Source organism: Phacochoerus africanus, chromosome 5, assembly GCF_016906955.1.
Source record: "Phacochoerus africanus isolate WHEZ1 chromosome 5, ROS_Pafr_v1, whole genome shotgun sequence".
Classification (NCBI taxonomy): Eukaryota; Metazoa; Chordata; class Mammalia; order Artiodactyla; family Suidae; genus Phacochoerus; species Phacochoerus africanus.
The window spans coordinates 45,275,843-45,295,237 of record NC_062548.1 but is presented as its reverse complement, the minus strand read 5'-3'; the positions used below and the strand labels follow the sequence as shown (position 1 = coordinate 45,295,237).

General features: G+C 57.6%; 1 protein-coding gene across 4 annotated transcripts in view; it reads right to left on the bottom strand.

Annotated features, from left to right (window-relative positions):
* Nucleotides 1-19,395, bottom strand: part of IFT140 (intraflagellar transport 140) — a 63,838-nt gene that overhangs the window by 37,839 nt on the left and 6,604 nt on the right. For 2 of the 4 annotated variants that reach the window (XR_007135013.1, XM_047780977.1), the window contains 12 exons: nucleotides 18,247-18,468; nucleotides 16,623-16,765; nucleotides 16,379-16,521; nucleotides 14,910-15,085; nucleotides 14,238-14,329; nucleotides 13,690-13,796; nucleotides 12,254-12,399; nucleotides 8,877-9,080; nucleotides 8,669-8,741; nucleotides 7,191-7,282; nucleotides 2,279-2,406; nucleotides 480-597 (listed from right to left, as the gene is read on the bottom strand). Coding sequence is in view for 3 of the 4 variants with exons in the window: in XM_047780977.1 (XP_047636933.1) it covers nucleotides 480-597; nucleotides 2,279-2,406; nucleotides 7,191-7,282; nucleotides 8,669-8,741; nucleotides 8,877-9,080; nucleotides 12,254-12,399; nucleotides 13,690-13,796; nucleotides 14,238-14,329; nucleotides 14,910-15,085; nucleotides 16,379-16,521; nucleotides 16,623-16,765; nucleotides 18,247-18,468 (1,644 nt within the window). In the remaining variant the exon portion in view is untranslated. The remainder of the gene's footprint in view (nucleotides 1-479; nucleotides 598-2,278; nucleotides 2,407-7,190; nucleotides 7,283-8,668; nucleotides 8,742-8,876; nucleotides 9,081-12,253; nucleotides 12,400-13,689; nucleotides 13,797-14,237; nucleotides 14,330-14,909; nucleotides 15,086-16,378; nucleotides 16,522-16,622; nucleotides 16,766-18,246; nucleotides 18,469-19,395) is intronic. The other 2 variants (XM_047780979.1, XM_047780978.1) reach the window with 1 other exon arrangement.

The following is a 19,395-nucleotide window of genomic DNA, read 5'->3' as shown; positions in this document are numbered from 1 at the left end:
GGCACCGCGACACCCCACTCTCACCAGGGCCATCGACCTTCACGTGGATCAAGCCTGCTCATCTGCAGGGGAGGGGCCGGGCCCCACCTAACCCGTCAGTTTGTGCTCAGGCGCCCGCAGAGCGCCTCGTATGGGGAGGGCACCCCTAAATCAACCCCGAGTCAAGGAGCGAGGAGGCGGACACGGGTGGGCCGCGAGGCACCGGCTCCCCCTGACCGGTGACCCTGTCGCTGGCCTCCATTCCCAAGTCGCCCGTCTCTCCAAGCAAGAGGCTCAAAGGTCCGTCCACTGTCCCCCCACCCCTCGCGCCCTGCCAATTTAGCGGGGTGACAGAAGAAAGCAGCCAGCAGAAAAGAGCAGGGGCTCTGTCGAGACGGGGGCCAAGAAGAGGGGAGACTGGGCGGCCCCAGGCAGAGGCGAGGCGGGCAGGCGGGCACCCCGGGCACGGGAAGGGCAGAAGGACCTGCGGGAGGGCCCACCTTGCTGAGGAGGATGCTGATCTTGCTGCCACTGGCGCTGCACCTGAGCGAGACCATGCCCCCCATGCCCGGCACCAGCTCGGCCAGGCTCTTGCCGCTGCAGTGCAACTTCGCCTCTCTGCGGGGAGGGACGTGGTCTCAGTGGCACGGCCACGGGGACAGCTGGCGACGGAGGCCTGGAACGTGGCCACAGGCCTGAGCTCTGCTGGGGCCCAGCCGCTCCCCCCTGGGTTACATGAGACCCGGGCCTGGGCTGACCTCAGGACACAGGGGAGTTTATTTTTAAATTTTTGGTCCAGGCGTCATCAACACGCATTATCCCAGCTCCAGGGGCTTGTGCAGGTGTTTTTAGGAACAACCACGGCAGGTACCCTGGTTCCTTCTCACAGGGAGACGCTCTCGGCCAGGGTCTCGGCGGCCCAGCTCTTCACAGCTGAGCTTCCCCATCAGAGGATAAACTAAAAGCTACTCAACTCGCCCCGGCAGTTGTTTCGAGTTTGTTGCCATCGTTTGCGACACCAGCGTGTGGCGGAAGCTCCGGGTGACTTTTTTGCTTCGTTCACGTTTGTCTCCTCACTCCCCCCGGTGCCCCTTTGTGCCCTGGGCCCCGTCCAGGCTCCACGGGACAATTAACCATCTCATCTCTGGGGCTCCATCCTGTGTGTGTCCTGCCTCGGCCCCGAATCACTGCCCCACCCCGAGGAGCTGGCTCCTTTTACTGGAGAAGGACTCAGAGCAGATCCGGGCACGGGGGGTGCTTGTCGCTCCTGGGGCGTCACTGCCCACGGGCCCCCTCGGCCGACAGAGCCGGGACATGTGTGTCTAACCACTGTGCCTCCGTGGTTATCTTTACACGCATCCTTCCGGCTCCACACGAGGCTCCGCACGGCTTCAGCCTTCGGACCTGTGTCTCTGCCTCTAAAGCATCAGCACAGGGGTCGCTCCGGCCTCCGCCCCTGCCAAACTGGAGCCTCCTCCCGAGTGAGCAGCCCGCCTCTCACGGGCCCCCCTCCCGTCCAGCCTGGACGGCAACAGGACTGGCTCCCCACGGCCCGGGGGCAGTGACCTCATCCTGAGCACGTGCCGTGTGCAGCCCTGAGCCTTCGTCTCCCGTCTCCGCTCAGCTCCGCGGGGACCCAGGCAGCACCTGGTGCCCAGGGAGATGGTTCTGCGCCTGTGACTCAGTGGGTTGTCCTGCCTTGTCTGCGTTCCATCCTGGGATCCCCTGAACTAAAAGATTTTTTAAATTTACAGATGTTGAGATTGACTTCGTGCTACAACCTTCCATGCATCCTGTGCCTGCGTCCAACACACAGTGATGCTGCTCCCTCCCCACGGCACACGGAACAAGAATTTAAAACAAGACATAGGCATCCAGGAGTTCCCCTTGGGGCGCAGCAGAAACAAATCCAACGAGCATCCAGGAGGATGCAGGTTCGATCCCTGGCCTCGTTCAGTGGGTTAAGGATCCTGTGTTGCTGTGAGCTGTGGTGTAGGCTGGCAACTGCAGCTCTGATTTGACCCCTAGCCTGGCAACTTCCATGTGCTGCAGGTGGGTGCAGCTGCAAAAAAGCAAAAAAAAAAAAGATGTAGGCGGGTTTTACAAAACTCTGGAGGGTTTTAAGCTACAAGCGGTTTCAAATCCTTTACGTTTTACAGTGTCAGTTCAAAAAAGTAACTGGCACATTGATGCTGAGATGACAACATAAAAGAGTTTGCTGGGTCCGCTCCACTTCCCACCCACCATACTGTCTCCTAATTTTAAAAGCCTAATACTTTTATTTGGACAAAAACCGTACCTTCGGGAAAGATCAAAGCTTTTAAAGTGAGCCAGGTCCGTCCCCACAACCAGGAAATTTCCGCAGACGTCCAGGAAGCACGGGTTCCCCTCCGTCTCGGAGAAGAGCAGCAGCTGTTTCACGGTCCCCTGAGGAGGAGAAGGAGGCACGGGAGTTCAGGAAGCATTATTCAGAGCTCCCGCCATGGTGCAGGGTTAGCGAGCCTGACTGGCATCTGTGAGGACGTGGGTTTGATCCCTGCCCTCACTCAGGGGGTTAAGGATCTGGCATCGCCGTGAGCTGTGGTGTAGGTCGCAGACACGGCTTGGCTCCCGCGATGCTGTAGCTCCAAATGGACTCCTAGCCAGGGAACCTCCATATGCTGTGGGCGCGACCCTAAAAAGACATAAAAAGGAAGCGCTAGTCAAGGGCCCGGCTGCTGCCGGAATCTCACCCCATCCCCCGCCCTCGGGGGTCCCCGGTGCTCACGGTCAGAAGGGGAGACAGACAGCAGCCAGGTGAATAAGCAGGTGCACACGTCACTCAGCCTGGGCCAGTGCAGTCAGCTGACGGCCGGGACAGTCCCATGAAACCGTCGAGAGCAGTGAGGTGGTGAATGTCACCTGCTTGGGGTGGTCTTTGCGCGCTGTCTGCAGGGCCTTAACACCCCGATGAAACTGACTGTGTGGCTAGTATCTGGGGGAGGCTGCGAGCAGAAGGGAAGTGACCCCCTCCTGCGCGTGTCCATGTGGGAAACCTCACTGAGCTGCACACACGGCCTGCTCACTTTCCTGCGCATGCATCACTCTCCAATAAACGCCTGAGAAACAGGCCTTGTCTGGGGGGCAAATGTGAACGGAGAGTGTGGAGAAGGAGCTACTGGAGATCTGTGTCTGGCGGCCCAGGAGGAGAAAGCCCACTGGCACAGGAAGGACCTTGGCTGGTGAGGCAGGCAGTGAGCAGAGGTCACGTGGGATCAAGGTGACGTGTCAGATTTTGTTGTAAGTGAAACTGGAAGACTGTGGAGGATTTTAAGCCATGGATAGTTCCAAATCCTTTGTTTTAAAGTGTCACTCTTTGTACAGCAGAAATTGACAGAACACTGTAAATCAACTATAATAAAAAATTTAAAAAAAAGTGTTCCTCTGCCTAATAGCTTTCGGGAAAGGGTGGCCACGGGCCCAGCCAAGCTTAGGCTTTTGTGCGTCTTTAAGACAAATGGACCCGCCTCCTCGGAGGTGAGAGAGGCCTGGCTCAATTCGACCAATGCTCAGTGAGTGTCGGCCTGGGCAGCGAGCGAGCGGCAGATGGAGGCCAGGCCCAGTGCAGCGGAGAGCTAGAGGCAGGCTAGAGGGCGAGGGGTTCCAACAGAACTTAGTGGGCTCCTGAGGCCAGGCGCAGAGACCCACGGAACAGGCCAGGAAGCGGGATAAGAGTCCAGGAAACTCAGGGTGAGAGGGAACGGTGTGGGGATGAGAGCCGAACCAAAGAATCTCATCTTCATTTCCATGCACCCAGTAGGCGCTTAATACACATTTGTAGAATGAGCTAACGACTGAGTCACAGACCACAGCTGAGTGACAGAGCAGGGACAGTGGGTCTCAGGTTCTTGCGCCCGACCCCTCCCCTGCTGCTCCTTACACACTGGTCCCGGGTGAACTCCGGAACGCCTGATCTTCAGCATCGGTTCGACACTCCTCTTTACATCCACACGTCCAAACTCCCAAACTGCTACTTCAGAGCAGTGTTTCCAGCTGGCTCTGGGACGCCCCCAAAGGGTGTCCGAAGGGCCTCAGGCTCGCCCCTTGCCTCGAAGACCTGCTCTGCCTCTGTACTCTCCAGCTCAAGGTACCACGTTAGCCCAGACAGCAAAGGAGACAACTCACTTCCTCCTCGATTCCTCCCTCTGCCCCAAGCCTCTCAGCACACCCTGAACTGCCAACTCCAGCCGGCCCCCTGCCCAGGGAAAATCAAAATAGGAGTTCCCGTCGTGGCACAGTGGCGATCGAATCCAACTAGGAACCTGAGGATGCAGGTTCCATCCCCGGCCTCGCTCAGTGGGTTAAGGATCCGGCGTTGCCATGAGCTGTGGGGTAGGTTGCAGACGCGGCCCGGATCTGATGTTGCTGTGGCTCTGGTGCAGGGCAGCAGCTGTAGCTCCGATGAGACCCCTAGCCTGGGAACCTCCATAGATATGCCACAAGTGTAACTCTAAAAAGCAAAAAAGACAAAAAAAGGCCAAAAAAAAGAAAGAAAAGAAAATCAACAAAACAGGCTCAACTGCAGGCCCTCTAGGGTCAGACACTCCTCAGCCCTCTCTCTTCCCAGCTGACCTCTCACCCCTTCCCAGCATGCTTATCGTTCTTTCCCAGCAGGCCTTGCGGCCCCTCCCAGCACGCCTATCATTCTTTCCCAGAAGGCATTTCGTTTTCTCCCTAGTGCACATTTCACTCTTGCCCACTGGCCTTTCCTTCCTCGCACGCCTTCTACCCTCCAGCTCTGGAGGACTTTCCTCTGACAGCTCAGCTGCCCCTTCATCTGTCTTTAGGCAGGGCCTCCCTACCTCGGCTCATGTCCACAGCTGACGTTCCAAAACCACCCTCAGCATCGTGCAAGGCACTCTTTCTTCAGCTGATGCCCTGCCAGGCCTAACCCTCCTTCGCTGTAGCCTCTCCGACTTCCCTCTGACCTGAAAGGTGCTGGGGGTCTCCCCAGGCCCCAGCTCCCTCCCCACGCGTGTCCCCCAGGAGGTTCATGGACTGCGGGTGGCTTCCTTGGCAGGGCAGGTCTCTATCCCAGTGCTCCCCCTGCAACACGTCTCACCCCCTCCAGCTTCAGTGTGACCCATTACCATCGGACCCTCCTGCTAGAAGGCGGAACTCCATGGAAGCTCCTTGAGGAATGCTGAACAGAGGAGTGGAAGAGCAGCATGCTAGATACGGATGCGGCAGCCCTGGGAGACCAAACGCTAGACCCCAGGAAAGAACTCAGAGCTGGACAAAGCAGTCACACTGAGCTGAAACCAGTGCCATCACAGGCGTTCTCAACACTGACGCACGACACCCAGTTCATGTATTGTGTTGACAGGCAGCCCCGAAGGGATACGTCCGCCTGACATAAATGTGGAAGAAGCGCCTTTGCAGAAATAACTAAGGCTCTCAAAGGGAGATAACTTTTTGTTTTTTTGTTTGTTTTTGCTTTTTTAGGGCCACACCCGTAGCACATGGAGATTCCCAGGCCAGGGGTCCAATCCGAGCTACCGCTGCCGGCCTACACCACAGCCACAGCAACATCAGATCCGAGCCACATGTGACCTACACCACAGCTCATGGCAACGCCAGATCTGCAACCCACTGAGCGAGGCCTGGGATCGTCTCCACTATGCCATGATGCAGTTGTCCAACTCTGGATTAGGGTGGACCCTAAATCCGAGGACGAGTGTCCTAAGACACAGGGCCAAGGCCATGTAAAGACGGAAGCGCGGGCTGAAGTGAAGTGATGCAGGCTGAGAACACAGGGGATGCCAGCAACAGCAGAGGCTTCAAGAGGCGTGGGAGGGATTCTCCCTCAGAACGACACAGCCCTGTCCACGCCTAGATTTTGCACTTCTGGCCTCCTGAACTGTGTGGAAAATAAATTTCCATGTGTTTTTTTTGTTTTTGTTTTCTCATTTTTGGCTGCCCTGAGGCACATGGAGCTCCCGGGCCAGGGATCAGATCTGAGCCACAGTCATGACTTAAGCCACAGCTGCGGCAACATCAGGTCCTTAACCCGCTGTGCTGGGCTGAGGATCGAACCTATGTCCCAGCACTCCCAAGATGCTGCGGGCCTCGGTGTGCCACAGCAGGAGCTCCATAAATTTCTACTGTTTTAAGGCACTCAACTTGTGATCACGTGCCCCGGCAGGCTTGGGAAACCAATGCACTGTGTCAGCCCTGGCGGCCGGCAGGTGTGCCTGGGACGTGGGCAGGCAGGGGTGGTCTGCTCACCACACACCCCTGGGATAGAAGAGGATGCGTGCCAGAGGCCTGCTGTCTTGGAGGCTCACATTGTTCCCATCCTGGCCTCACCTAAAGCCACATGCAGGGAGAGGTCGGTCTAAAGACGTGTCCTGAACTGACGGCCCCTCAGCCCTCAGGATGCACGTTAAACACAAACGTTTCCTCCCCGTCACAACCCCACACACCCAAGGTCCAGCTTTGTGGTCCTTTTCACCGCAAAAGGCTACTGCCCCCCCTCCCTGCATCTGACGTCACGACAGCTGTAGACGGAACAGTTCTCCAAGAATCCGTTTTCACCACTAGCCATTGGGGGAACCTGATCTGGCTTGATTTATAGATGGCATTTTATTTATTTTTCCATTTTGGGGGGGGCCACACCTGTGGCATATGGTGGTTCCCAGGCTAGAGGTCAAATTAGCGCAACTGCCGGCCTACACCACAGCCACAGTAACGCAGAATCTGAACTGTGTCTGCGACCTACACCACAGCTCACGGCAATGCTGGATCCTTAACCCACTGAGCAAGGCCAAGGATTGAGCCTGCATCCTCATGGATACTAGTTGGGTTCGTACCACTGAGCCACAAGGGGAACTCCAGAGATGGCATTTTGAACTCTGCCCTGTCTTGGAGTTCCCATCGTGGCTCAGTGGTTAACAAACCCAACTAGTATCCATGAGAACGCAGGAACCTTGGTGAGTGGGTCAAGGATCTGGCGTTGCCATGAGCTGTGGTGTAGGTCGCAGATGTGGCTCGGATCTGGAGCATTGCTGTGACTGTGACGTAGGCTGGCAGCCACAGCTCCGTTTCCATGCGTAGCCTGGGAACCTCCATGTGCCTCGGGTGCAGCCCTAAAAAGACAAATACTAATACTAATGAAGCCCTCTGCCCTGTCATTAGCATGACAGTCCGCTTGCTCGAGAGCAGCAGCTTACCTGCCAGGTTCGAACTTGGACTCGGTTTGGCTCCACTGTATAAACGCTTTCTTCATGCATGGCTAACACTGGAGACTCACACAGGAAGGAACCTAAAAAAAAAAAAGATACACATCACCTCAGCAGCAGCTAGTCTTGTCACAGTGCCTCGGAGTTTGAAAAGCATCTGCACGTGAACATTAGAGCAACTGGCAGAGCAACTGATGATGAGAAGACTGGAATCTAGCAGTAAAGACCGACCGCCAGGGAACCGCAGTGAGACGGCCAGAGGGGCGGCGCTGCGGCACAGCGGCAGCCTTGTCACCTGGCTGCCTTGGGAGCGCTCGCTGCGGAACGTGGCCCGGTTGTCACTGCTGGGCTGGAAGATGTCCCCCAAAGATATCAGGTCCTGATCCCTGCAACCTATGAATATAGCTAACAGGGCCTAAGATGCCACGGTTTAGAGATGAGACGATTATTTTGGATTATGCAAGTCGGCCAGAAATGAATCACAAGCGTCCCTATAAAAGGGAGGTAGGGTTTGTTTTTTGTTTTTTGGTCTTTTAGGGCCACACCCGTGGCATATGGAAGTTCCCAGGCTAGGGGTCCAATCCGAGCTGGAGCTGCTGGCCTACACCACAGCCACAGCAACGTAGGATCTGAGCTGAGTCTTTGACTTACACCACAGCTCATTGCAATGCTGGATCCTTAACCCACTGAGCAAGGCCGGGGATTGAACCTGCAACCTCATGGATACTAGTCGGGTTCGCTAACCGCTGAGCTATGACTGGAACTCTGGGAGGCAGATTTTTAGGGAGGAACAATGTGACAGTGGAGGCAGAGACGAGTGACACGCCCGCCCGCCAAGGATTGCTGGCAGCCCCCCAAAGCGGTGAGGAGGAAGGAGCAAAGCCATCCCTGGAGCCTCTGGAGCCCTGCCAATACCACGGTCCTGGCCAGTGGACCTGACTCTGGCCATCTGGCCACAAGAACCAGGAGGGAGTAACTTTCCCGAACAGCCACCCGCTTTGTGGTCATCATTACAGCAGCCCCGAAGAGAAAGTGAAGCAGCTGGAGAGCCAGATGGATGGAGCGGGGGCGGCGGGGGGGGGGGGGGGGGGGGGGCAGCTCTGAGGATCCAGCCTGAACTCTTCACATGGAGGCTGGCCCTGGTTGGCACCCGGGGAATCACCGCCGGGCCGAGCGCAGGGGTCAGGTGTGTGCGCCCTTCCCCAAGAGCACACGCGCCTGCGGCCTCACTTCCCAGCCGTCTGACCGTCTCACCTCGGCTGGGCTCAGCAGGGACGCCAGGGGGCCCTGGCTGCATGGGCTGGAGCAGCAGCACTGGCTCTAGAGAGGCAGGCCTAGGGACGGGAAGTGGCACGAGGGCCTCCCCATGGCCCCGGGCCAGCCCTCTGCCCACTGCATGGGGCCCCCTGCCCCAGCAGACGGCGAGAGGGCAACGCAGGTGCCGAGAGCTCCCGGGGTCTGAGACGCACCTGCACTCTGGAACGCGGCCCCGGAAGCCTCAAAGATCACCACCTGCTTCCCGTTCCAGACGGCAACAGCATCCTAAAAAGCGGCACAGAAATTAAAAAGCCGCCCGTCTGTTGGGCCTTCGGGTGCCCCCGACCCTGAGGCCCCACCGGGCCTTTCTGTCCACATTGCCGAGCCCCGCCCCGGCCCCAAGGTCACCCCGGAAGTGACCTTGGTGGCAAACACCCCGCTGACGTGCATGTCGGTGTGCAGATAGTGCGTCGTCCCCGCTGACAGGCAGGACACGCTGAGCAGGCGCGGGGAGACCTGCACCACGGCCACCTGCTGGTGGAAGTGCGAGGACACGGCCTGCTCGCTGAGGACCACAACGGAGCTGCTGCTGGTCACGGCCAGAAGGCTCTTCCTGGACCCCCACTTCATTCCGAAGGCGACAGCACCCCGAGGGAAGGGAAGAGAGGAGCAGTCAGGGCAACGTTACAAAAGCGAGGACTCATGAATGACTTCCCAGCACTATTTCTCCTCCTTGCTTAAGATAGGATTTAAAACATGTATATGCATAAAATGTGCAATTTGTAGCAAAACTATAAAATGCCAACACTGCGAGTTGAATCCGGGGGTCGAGTTGTGTGGTTACTCTGACTCGTGTCTGGCCTGACTGGTTGGTTGAGCATTTTTTTTTTTTTTTTTTTATGCTTTTCACGGCCACACCTGCAGCATATGGAGGTTCCCAGGCTAGGGGTCTAATCGGAGCTGCAGCTTCCAGTCTACACCAGAGCCACAGCAATGCCAGATCCGAGCCGCATATGTGACCTACACCACAGTTCATGGCAACACCGGATCCTTAACCCACTGAGTGAGGCCAGGGATCGAACCCACATCCTCATGGTTCCTAGTCGGATTCATTTCCACTGCACTTCAGTGGGAACTCCCAAGCATCTCCTAGAGTTTAGTTTTCTGATGTTAAGTTAGGGGTGTCTATTTTTTATAAATGGATAGCAAATTTACACACTGTAGGAAACTAACCAGCTTTTGTCGAGTGACGCCAAATGCTACTTCTGTAATTTTTTCTTTTTATGGCCGTGCCTGTAGCACATGGAAGCTTCCAGTCCAGGGTCGAGACAGAGCTGCAGCTGCTGGCCTACGCCACAGCTACAGCCATGCCAGATCCGAGCCGTGTCTGTGACCTACACCACAGCTCGTGCCAACGCCAGATCCTTCACCCACTGAGCGAGGCCAGGGATGGAACCCGCAACCTCATGGTTCCTAGTCGGGTTCGTTAGCCCCTGCGCCATGACAGGAACTCCTCCAATGACATACTTAATGTTTTTCTTATAAATATGAGTTTTCTTATCTTTGATTCCAAAGTATCACTAAATTTAACATGTAAAATTAACCATCAGTTTAAAACAATAGCTTCCTATGTAAATATTGCTTCTTCCACAGAAAACAAAAACCGATGCTTGGAATGTACACATCACCTGGGAGACTGGAATGTCAACTTCAGTGTTAAGATGAAGAAAAAACCATGCACTGAAAATCAGGAGGAGTTCCCATCGTGGCGCAGCAGAAATGAATCCAACTAGGCGCAGCTGTAGCTCTGATTTGACCCCTAGCCTGGGAGCCTCCATATGCCACGGGTGTAGCCCTAAAAAGACAAAAAGCCAGAACAAAAAGAAAAGAAAAGAAAATCAGGAAACGTTGGGGCTCTGATCAAGCCATTAAAGGGCACATTTACTCTGCTCAGTTTTCCTTTAATTCTGGCTTCCTCTTCGCTGCTGCTCTGTATGAAATACTCTTCTGGGCTCAAAACTGTCCCTCTGCTTTTGCAACTAATTTTATTACTTGAACCCGAGAAAGTTACACTTTCTCTACAGACCTGAGTATACTGCCTTTTTAGCCCGTTATTCTGACCTAATGTTCGCAATACTTAATTTGTAAATTCATCTAGAAACTGTGTTCATTTATGACCTGAGACGAAGATCTAAAGGTAACGTGGAAAATTCCTCTAAGGTCTCCCTAAACTCGTTACTAAGTCTTTGTTTCCTGATTAATGTGGATTCAGTACATTTTACTGTAAAAACCCCACTCAGAGCAGATCTGTGACAACGTCCAGGTGGCAGGTGAGGAACCGTATAGACGGACTGGGTGCAACTGGGAAAATGATGAAAACACAGCCGTCCATTGCTCTGGATTTGAGCACAGGGTAAACGAGGAATGTGCCCTAAATCCAGAGAGGAACGGTGTCTGTGGCCCCACCCGCCTCAGCTTGGCAGACGCCAGTGCTTGGTGGGTGTGGGACCCGCAGGGCAGAGGTCCCCAGGCCCTCGCCCCAGCTCGTGCCTCACCCGAGAGTCTGGTGTGTCCGGCTCCCGGCTCTGCAGCAGGGGTCCCCCAAGAGGAGCCAGCTCCTCTGCCCACCCCCACGCTCCGGACCCTTCCCGGAGGGGCAAGGCAGTCATGAGACCAGAGAACGCCCCACGGAAGTGACTTTGGGAGGTCCCGTCATGGCTCAGCGGCTAACGAATCTGACTGGCATCCGTGAGGACAAAGATTTGATCCCTGGCCTTGCCCAGTGGGTTAAGGATCCCGCGTTGCCATGAGCTATGGTGTAGGCCCGAAGCTGCAGCTCTGATTCAGCCCCTGGCCTGGGAACCTCCATGTGCCATGGATACGGCCCTAAAAAGACAAAAAGAAGAACAATTGACTTTGAACCAGAACCTGGCAGGTTCAAGCCCAAGGACACGCCTGAGGACAGCGGAGGCTGGTGCGTGAAGAGGAGGAAGCATCAAGAGAGCAGCCAGCTCCACGCAGGCCAGAGCACAGCTCAGAGCCCAGATCGCATACGGGCCTGGCCCAGGACGTGGAGCCGTCAGCACCCCGAGGGACTGCGGGGGGTGAAGGAGCAACCAGCCAGCAGCAAGCGGAGCCATGCTGTGGTCCAAGTGGGCAGAAAGGCAGGCACGTCAGGGAGGTGGGTGAAAGCAGCGACCGGTGCTGATAGGTAAGGGTCTCTCCGGGCAATGAACACGTGCTAATACCATGAGACCTGCGCAGCTCTGCATGGGCTGCAAATCGTTCGGCATATGTTACCCGTCTCAGTAACGCTCTTTCTAAGATAAACGGGTGAGAAAGGGATGGGGAGGTACCAGTAACAGGTGAACAGAGATTCCTCCAGACCCACCAGCCCTTATCTGCATTCTGAGATCCAAGGGGCCTTTAAACTATTTTCCTTTCTTCCTTCCTTTTTCTTTTTCCTCTTTTGTGCTTTCCAGGGCTGCACTCACAGCTTACGGCTAGGGGTCGGATCAGAGCTGTTGCTGCCGGCCACAGCCGCAGCTGCATGGGATCTGCGCCACATCTGTGTCCTACGCCACAGCTCGTAGCCACAGAAGATCCTTAAACCACTGAGCCACTGAGCGGGGTCAGGGAGCCGACTCACATCTTCATGGATACCAACCGTGTTCACAGCCCACGAAGCCACAGCGGGAACTCCCCCATGGCTGTTTCTACGTCGGGTTGAATCACCGAAAACAATGGGCTCAGAGCCAGCACCGCCTGGCTCTGCCGAGAGCCACCGCATGCCGCACCTTTATCTGGGTGATGCTTCCGGGGAGCTCAGCAGGCGCGTGAAGGGTCCACCTGTCCTTGCCCTCCAGCCTGTGACCGCTCGGGGTGCCTGGCACCTTCCTCCACGTGGCTACCCGCCCTCTGTCGGTTCCCGCCGCCAGAAGACCTGGAGGTGAAAACAAAGTGCCCAGAGCCCACGTCATGGCTCAGTGCTTAATGGCCCCGACTGACGTCCATGAGGACGTGGGTTCGTCCCCTGGCCTCACTCAGCGGGCTGAGGATCCGGCGTGGCTGGGGCTGTGGTGCAGGCCGGCAGCTGCCACTCCGATTGGACCCCTAGCCTGGGAACCTCCATACGCCACGGGTGTGGCCCTAAAAAGACAGAAAAACAAACAGACAACAAATAATAAAATGAAAAAATAAAGTTTGCGTGGAGTTAAAAAGGGATAAACACGGAGCAAGCCCCGTTCTCTGACCACCCTCTCTACAGTACCAGTCTCAGCCCTGCTCCAGGCTCTCCCGCTCTCCCGGGCTTACTTCACAGCTCACGACCGCGGGCAACAGGGTGGGCATGCGTGCTCGAGTGTGTGTGTGTGCACGAGTGGTTGTGGGTGTACATGCTGGTATGTGTGTGTCCGTGCTCGCGTGTGCGCATGTCGTTTGGGTGTGCGTGCTGGTGTGTGAGTGCGTCCATGCTCGCGTGTGCATGTGCGTGTGTGGTTTGGGTGTGTGTGCTGGTACGTGTGTTGTGTGTGTTGGTGTGTGTGTGTCTGTGCTCGTGCGTGCGCTTGCATGTGTGGTTTGGCTGTGCATGTTGGCATATGTATATGTGTGTGTGTGTCCCTGCTTGCGTGTGGGTGCGTGTGTGTGGTTTGGGTGTGCTTGCTGTTGTGTATGTTATGTGTGTTGGGGGGTGTGTGTGTGTGTCTGTGCTCGCATGTGCGCTCGCATGTGTGGTTTGGCTGTGCGTTTTGGCACGTGTGTATGTGTGTGAGTGTGTCCATGCTCGCGTGTGCATGCGCGTGTGTGGTTCGGGTGTGCGTGCTGGGCCGGGGTGGAATCCCAGCTGCAGCTGCAACGCCAGACCCTTAACCCTCTCCACCGAGCTGGGGGTTGAACCTGTGCTGCCGCTGAGACAAGCCGGATCATTAACCCCAGTGCCACAGGAGGAACCCCCGTATCTCAAACATCTGCATATAAAATGTTTCTCACACTGACTTTTCTCCGTGTTTCTGGAGGAACAGACACCAACTCATGCCGCCAGGCTGCTCCTGTTTCTGACCAGGGGCTTCGACCGTCACGCGGGACAACAAAGCTCTGGCTCTGGGCTGAGTGGAGGGAGTCACCACTGCAGGCAAAGGCGAGGCCATGCTCCCCGGACCCCACGTCACCGTCGCTGCCGCCCAGAGCGAAGGCTGAGGCCGCCCCTTCTCTCCCTCCCGCCACCAAGTCTCACCTTTGACTTCACAGTAAGAAACACAGTTTATGTTCTCGCCTTTTTCAAAACCAAACTTCTCCTCTGGACTCAGCAGGTAATTCTCTCCTCGGTCTAAGTCCCAGAACCTACGGGACAGGGAGGCAAGGCGGGGGGTGGGGGGGAGTCATTAAACCGTGCGCACGACGTGCAGAGCAAACTGCAAAAATGAGGAAAGACCCAGCCCTTGGGACTCAGGTGAGAAAAGCACGTCGCCATCAGCTTATTTGACTCCCTGTTCATGACAAAGGGACCAGCTGTTCATCAAAGAAGGTCCCAGGGACAGAGTCCGGGTTACAACAGGCCCCAGGAGCTCTGAGCACAGAGGCCACGGGAGACCCTCGGGAGTCACGGAGGCCAAAGCAGCCAGGCGGGCACCAGAGCCCTCGTGCAGGTTCCACCTGCCCAGGCGCAGGGGAGCAGGAGCCATCGGGCCCCCGCTTCCCCGGCCCGGGCCCCTGACGTGGTCCTCCCATCTCAGAGCTGGTCGCTGGAGTCTCCCGCCCGGGTGCCGGGAGGCAGGCTGGCACCTGAGCACCGCCTCCCCCGTGGCGCTCACAAGAAGGCTGCCTTCGATCAGAGCCACGTCTGCCCGGCGACCCGTCTTCCCGCTCAGCTTCACCTGGAGACGGAAACAACCGGGAAGGAGGCGCATGTGGGCGCTGGGAAGCGCGGCCCAGCTTCTCCGGCCAGGGCAACGACGGCCACCTGCACGGCACAGGGCCAGCGACGCTGAGTGGCCAGCCCTGGCGAGGCGGCTATCACAGCCGAGGGCGCAGCACACCTCCCAGGGCCCACGAGCCAGCAGAGGTGTGGTTTGAACCCAGGCGCATGGGACTCGGACACCACGTTTCAACTGCTGTGTAGACAGGGGAGCCCAAACGACCCCGTGAACACCGACTCTTCCTCACGGACAAGAGCCTCTCGGAGGAGGTTCCGTGGCCTCCGAGGACCACGGACTCCCCGGGTGTAAACCCAAAAAGCGGCACTGGGGCGGTGAGCAGCCCCAGGGCGACGAGCAGCCCCGGGGCGACCTCCGCTGTGCCTGCCACACGCCCCTCGGGGAAACCAACACCTGCCCACGGCAGCGTCACGGAAGGAACTGCGGTGCCAACCGCCAGGCCCCGGACGCGTTCTGCACACGGTCCCTGCTGGTGGCTCCCGAACACCGACTCCCCACCCAGAACGAGGCGGGCTCGCACCTTCAGCACCTTGGTGGCCTCGCCCTCGGGAGTCACCGTGAACAGGCAGAGCAGCAGGCTCTCGGTGACGGCCACCAGTGCCTGCCTCTTGTCCACGTAGAAGAGCGCCTGGATGCAGCTGTCCGTGGCCGCCGCACAGGCTGTCTTGCCTTCCTCGTCCACGTGGTGCACGGTCCCTATGGGAAAGGGACGCTCACCACAGCCCTCTCTCTCTGTGCAAGGACGCTTCCAAATGAACATTTTAGTGACACCCATTTATAAGTGAAACTTTTTAAAAACGCCGGCAGGTCCCCGGGAAGGCTGCCGTCTCTGAAATCAGCTGTCATTGGTCAGTTTGGCCTTGGCCCCGGGGTCTGCTGGTCCTCCTTCCACCAGCCCCTCCGCCACCTGCACAACCCTCACCCGCAGGCTGACCTCCCGACTCGCAGCCTCCACCGGGCTGGCACCCACGGGCCGAGGCCACCCTGGCCGGGCTTTGCCTGCATGCCCTCGCCCTGCCTGGGCCTCGGCCCGGGGCCCCTTGGCACCTCCTACATCTGCTTGCAGCTCCTGAGAGTGGCGCTGCGCGGGCCCAGGGCCCCAGGATAGAGTGGCTTCTCCTCCAGGAGAGCCCCCCCGGCCGTCTGTCCTCTCACTCCCAGAGGACGACCTGAGATCTCATCCAGCTCAATGGTCCAGGCCAATCCAGAGGCAAACTGTCGCAGGTTTGTGACAGACCCGCTGCGAGTGCCATGTGACTGGACCCAGCGGGCATCTGCAGGGAGCTCCTGAGGTGGGGCTGCTCTGCTCCCCATTTCCGCATCAGGAGGCTGAGGCACAGAGAGGGGGTGACGCACCCCCATGTGCGCGGCTCCCGAGTGGGGCAGCCCCGCGGGGTGTCCACACGGCAGCCTCATGCCTGAGCACATCGCCGCTCCCTCCAGTTCCCCTCTGGCCACTCTGTCTGCTCACCTCCTGGGAGGCAAGGTCCCTCTACCACTACCAGGACGAGCGCCTGGCCCAGGGCTCGCCTCTGGGGCCTCCGTCCCACCGCGGACCTGCGCTCGTGACCGTCTCTCTACCTCCCTGGACGCCACCCTGCGTCTACCAGGGCTGCAGGCCTCGCCACGGGCCCAGGAGGAGGCCCGTGGAAGTTGGGCCGGCGCCCCCTGTGGGGCTGGAGGCCGCAGGACCAGGCCTGTGATCCTGTGCCCGACAGAGAGCCCTGGGAGGCGGGCAGGTCACCTGGAACTGCTGACCCGTCGCGTCACCGTGAAAAACCTTCAAATGCAAGCAAAGCTCAATTTGTCGCCACGGATCCAGGGGAAGCTGCGCTTTGGACACTGGAGGAAACCCCCCAACAGCTGTCCTTCCGGGAGTGGCGCACACAGCCTGTGCTTTCATGCCGAGACGCGCCCCCGTTGTCTCCAACGTCTCCCGGACACCCCGAGACACTGCAGGGTCCCAGAGCCCCAGCCTGAGTGTCTCACCATCTGTCAAGCTGACAAAGAAGGACAGGCCTTCCTGAGACCCCATTTTTAGGACGCTTCCAAGGCCGCTCTTGCTCCAGTTGAACATGTCCAGGGCTTTCTCGTCACCACTCACGGCCGCCTTCGCCAACTGAACGAGGTCCCTGCGAGCAAGCGCGACACAATTCCCCGTGGCTCCCTGGACGAAGGTGGGGGACTTCACGCGAGCCCCCGGCTCAGGAGAGCCCCGCCCCCGCCGGCCCACCCCGAGGATGTGGCCACGAACTCGCCAGGCGGGGGGCGCCGGAAGATGCAGTGCGTGAGGGGTTGGCCGTAGTCGTGCTTCAGCAGGGGCGCTCCTTGGACCCGACCCCTTTGGTCCAGCCGCCACAAGATCAGGACTCCAAGCTGCAAAAGCCAACATCACAGGCTTCACGGAGGGACCGGCGGAAGGCAAGGGTTACACGGTGCAACAGCGCGTGGGCGCGTCCCTGTCCCGATTGTAAATTGCAACACTACCACGTGTGCGCTGTGAACAAGGCAGACAGTCTAGCAGTGTTCAACCAAGCGACCAGAAACTCTCCAGGGCGCCTCCCGTCTCCACTTCTGGGAACGACAAGTGTCCTGCGTTCAGTCCTTAAAACATGCCTTTCTTTTCTTTTCTCTTTTTTGTCTTTTTAGGGCTGCACCTCTGGCATATGGAGGTTCCCAGGCTCAGGGTCCAATTGGAGCTACAGCTGCCGGCCAACACCACAGCCACAGCCACGCAGGATCCGAGCCACGTCTGCGACCTACACCACAGCTCATGGCAACACCGGATCCTTAACGCACTGAGCGAAGCCAGGGATTGAACCCACATCCTCATGGATGCTGGTCGGGTTCCTTAATGCTGCTCATGGAACAAATACAGAGACGGCAGATGCGCCAAACATGAATAACCAATGACCGTGCGGAGGGTGCAGGGTTCCCCTGTGCTATTCTGTCACCTCCTCTACAGCAGAGCCCCGCGGGCTTGGAAGCCGGGAAGGAAAGCGTCACGTGCTCCTGAGAAGCTCTGAGAGTTGAAGCTGCGTGCGTGTGTGTGTGCGCGCGTCTGTGTGTGTGTGTCTGTGTGTCCCTGTGTGTGTGTCTATGCGTGTGTCTGTCTGTGTGTCTGCAGGGCGTGCGGGGCTGGAGAGGCTTTTCACAGCATACACCGTTTTGTACGTTTTCAACTCTGAAACATGTGTTACCTTAAACACGTAAAATGGATAAACACATTATAAATTTCTGCTGTAATTTGTGAACCCAATTAGGTTGAGGCCCGGTTTCTCGGCCTGGGCACTGCTGACGCTGGGCTGGTGCGTCTCTGCCCTGGGGTCTGCCCGCCGCCCTGGAGGATGCCGAGTAGCACCTCTTCCCTCCACGCCCACCGTGGTCACAGCCAAAAACATCTCCGGGTACTGCCGAGTATCCCGTGGGGCAGAGCGACCTGCCAATTAGGACCAGGGACGCTCAGGCAGGGGCAGGGGGCTCAGGAAACTGGCATCCAGGTGCCTCACAGTGACCGCACCTAAGATGCCACTCCATGCTTGCAGGTACCCAGAAATGCTGATTTAAAATGGCAGACTTCTGCCATGGACTGAGATGGCAGAATAAAATATTCCCGCCCTGCTCCCAACATAAAACAAGTTTGGCCATCTCCTCCGACAAGGTCAGGTGGATTCAGCAAGCACACATTTATTTTCTTTCTTTTTTTGGCTGTGCCATGGCAGGAAGTACTGGGGCTGAGGACAGAACCCACGCCACAGCCAAGACAATGCCAGGGACCTGAGCCGCTGAGCCACCAGGGAACTCTGACAAGCACACATTTCGAGTGACACCAAGTCCGCGTCATCGGGTCGGCTCACCCTGTCCCCCGAGGCCAGGTAGTTCCCGCCAGGGCTCCAGGTGAGGACGGTGAGGTCGGCGGTGTGCGTCGGGGGGACTGCGTGCTGCTCCTTGTCCTGCTTGTTGAAGATCACCACCTCCCCGGTCTCCCAGCCGACAGCCAGGACCGGCCGCGTCGGGTGCCAGCTCAGGGTGGTGACTCGGGACGCCCGCTCCACGTGCGTGTTGGGCACACACTCACCCTGCGACAGACAGGTTCCAACCCTTACTGTAGGGAACTCAGCCGCTCTAAGAATTCCTGCCTCATCAGAGGAATGACATGGACAAGAAGCTACCAAGGGCTGCGGGGTGAGGAAGCAGGCTGTTGATGTTGTTTTATCTTTCAGGGCCATGCCCGCGGCATACGGAGCTTCCCAGGCTAGGGGTCGAATCAGAGCTGCAGCTGCCGGCCTCCACCAGCCACAGCAAGGCCAGATCTGAGCCAGGTCTGCGACCTACATCCCAGCTCACAGCCGGATCCTCAACCTGCTGAGAAAGGCCATGATGGGAACCCGCGTCCTCAGGGATGCTAGTCCGACTGGTTTCCGCTGAGCCACGATGGGAACTCCAATACGCCGTTAATTTTTATGGAAACCGTCTTGCCCCACCTGAGCTGTGCCGTTTAAGGTAAACACTCAGCGACCACCTGGCCAGCTTAGGACACAACCTTCTCTGCAGAAACAAGCGTTGGGCCAGTGGGTGAAGCATGCTGACCCGAGGCCCCCAAGTGTGGGTAGGTGACCCCAGGAACCTTTCTGGGGTCTGTGAGGCCACAGCTATTTTCAGAATGATACGATGATGTGATTCGCCCTCTGGACTCTCATGCTCTCGTGCGTACACGGGGGAGTCTTCCAGAAGCTCTGTGATGGTGCCGTTGCTCTGGCAGCGGATGGAGCACATGCTTGTATATGCTTGTGTCTTCTAGACATTTTTAAGGAAGGAGGTTTAGGGCATAAACGTGTGTGTGTCCAGAGATGAACTCGGTTTGTTCTTACTTCTCCTGGGGTCTGCAGCAATCTCACCTACATCCTAAAGCTTTCCTGATGGCAACTAGACAAACAGGAAGCACGCTTTAAATTTTCTAAATTAAAAATTTTTTTATCTAAAATTGCTATTATCAGGCAAGTTCC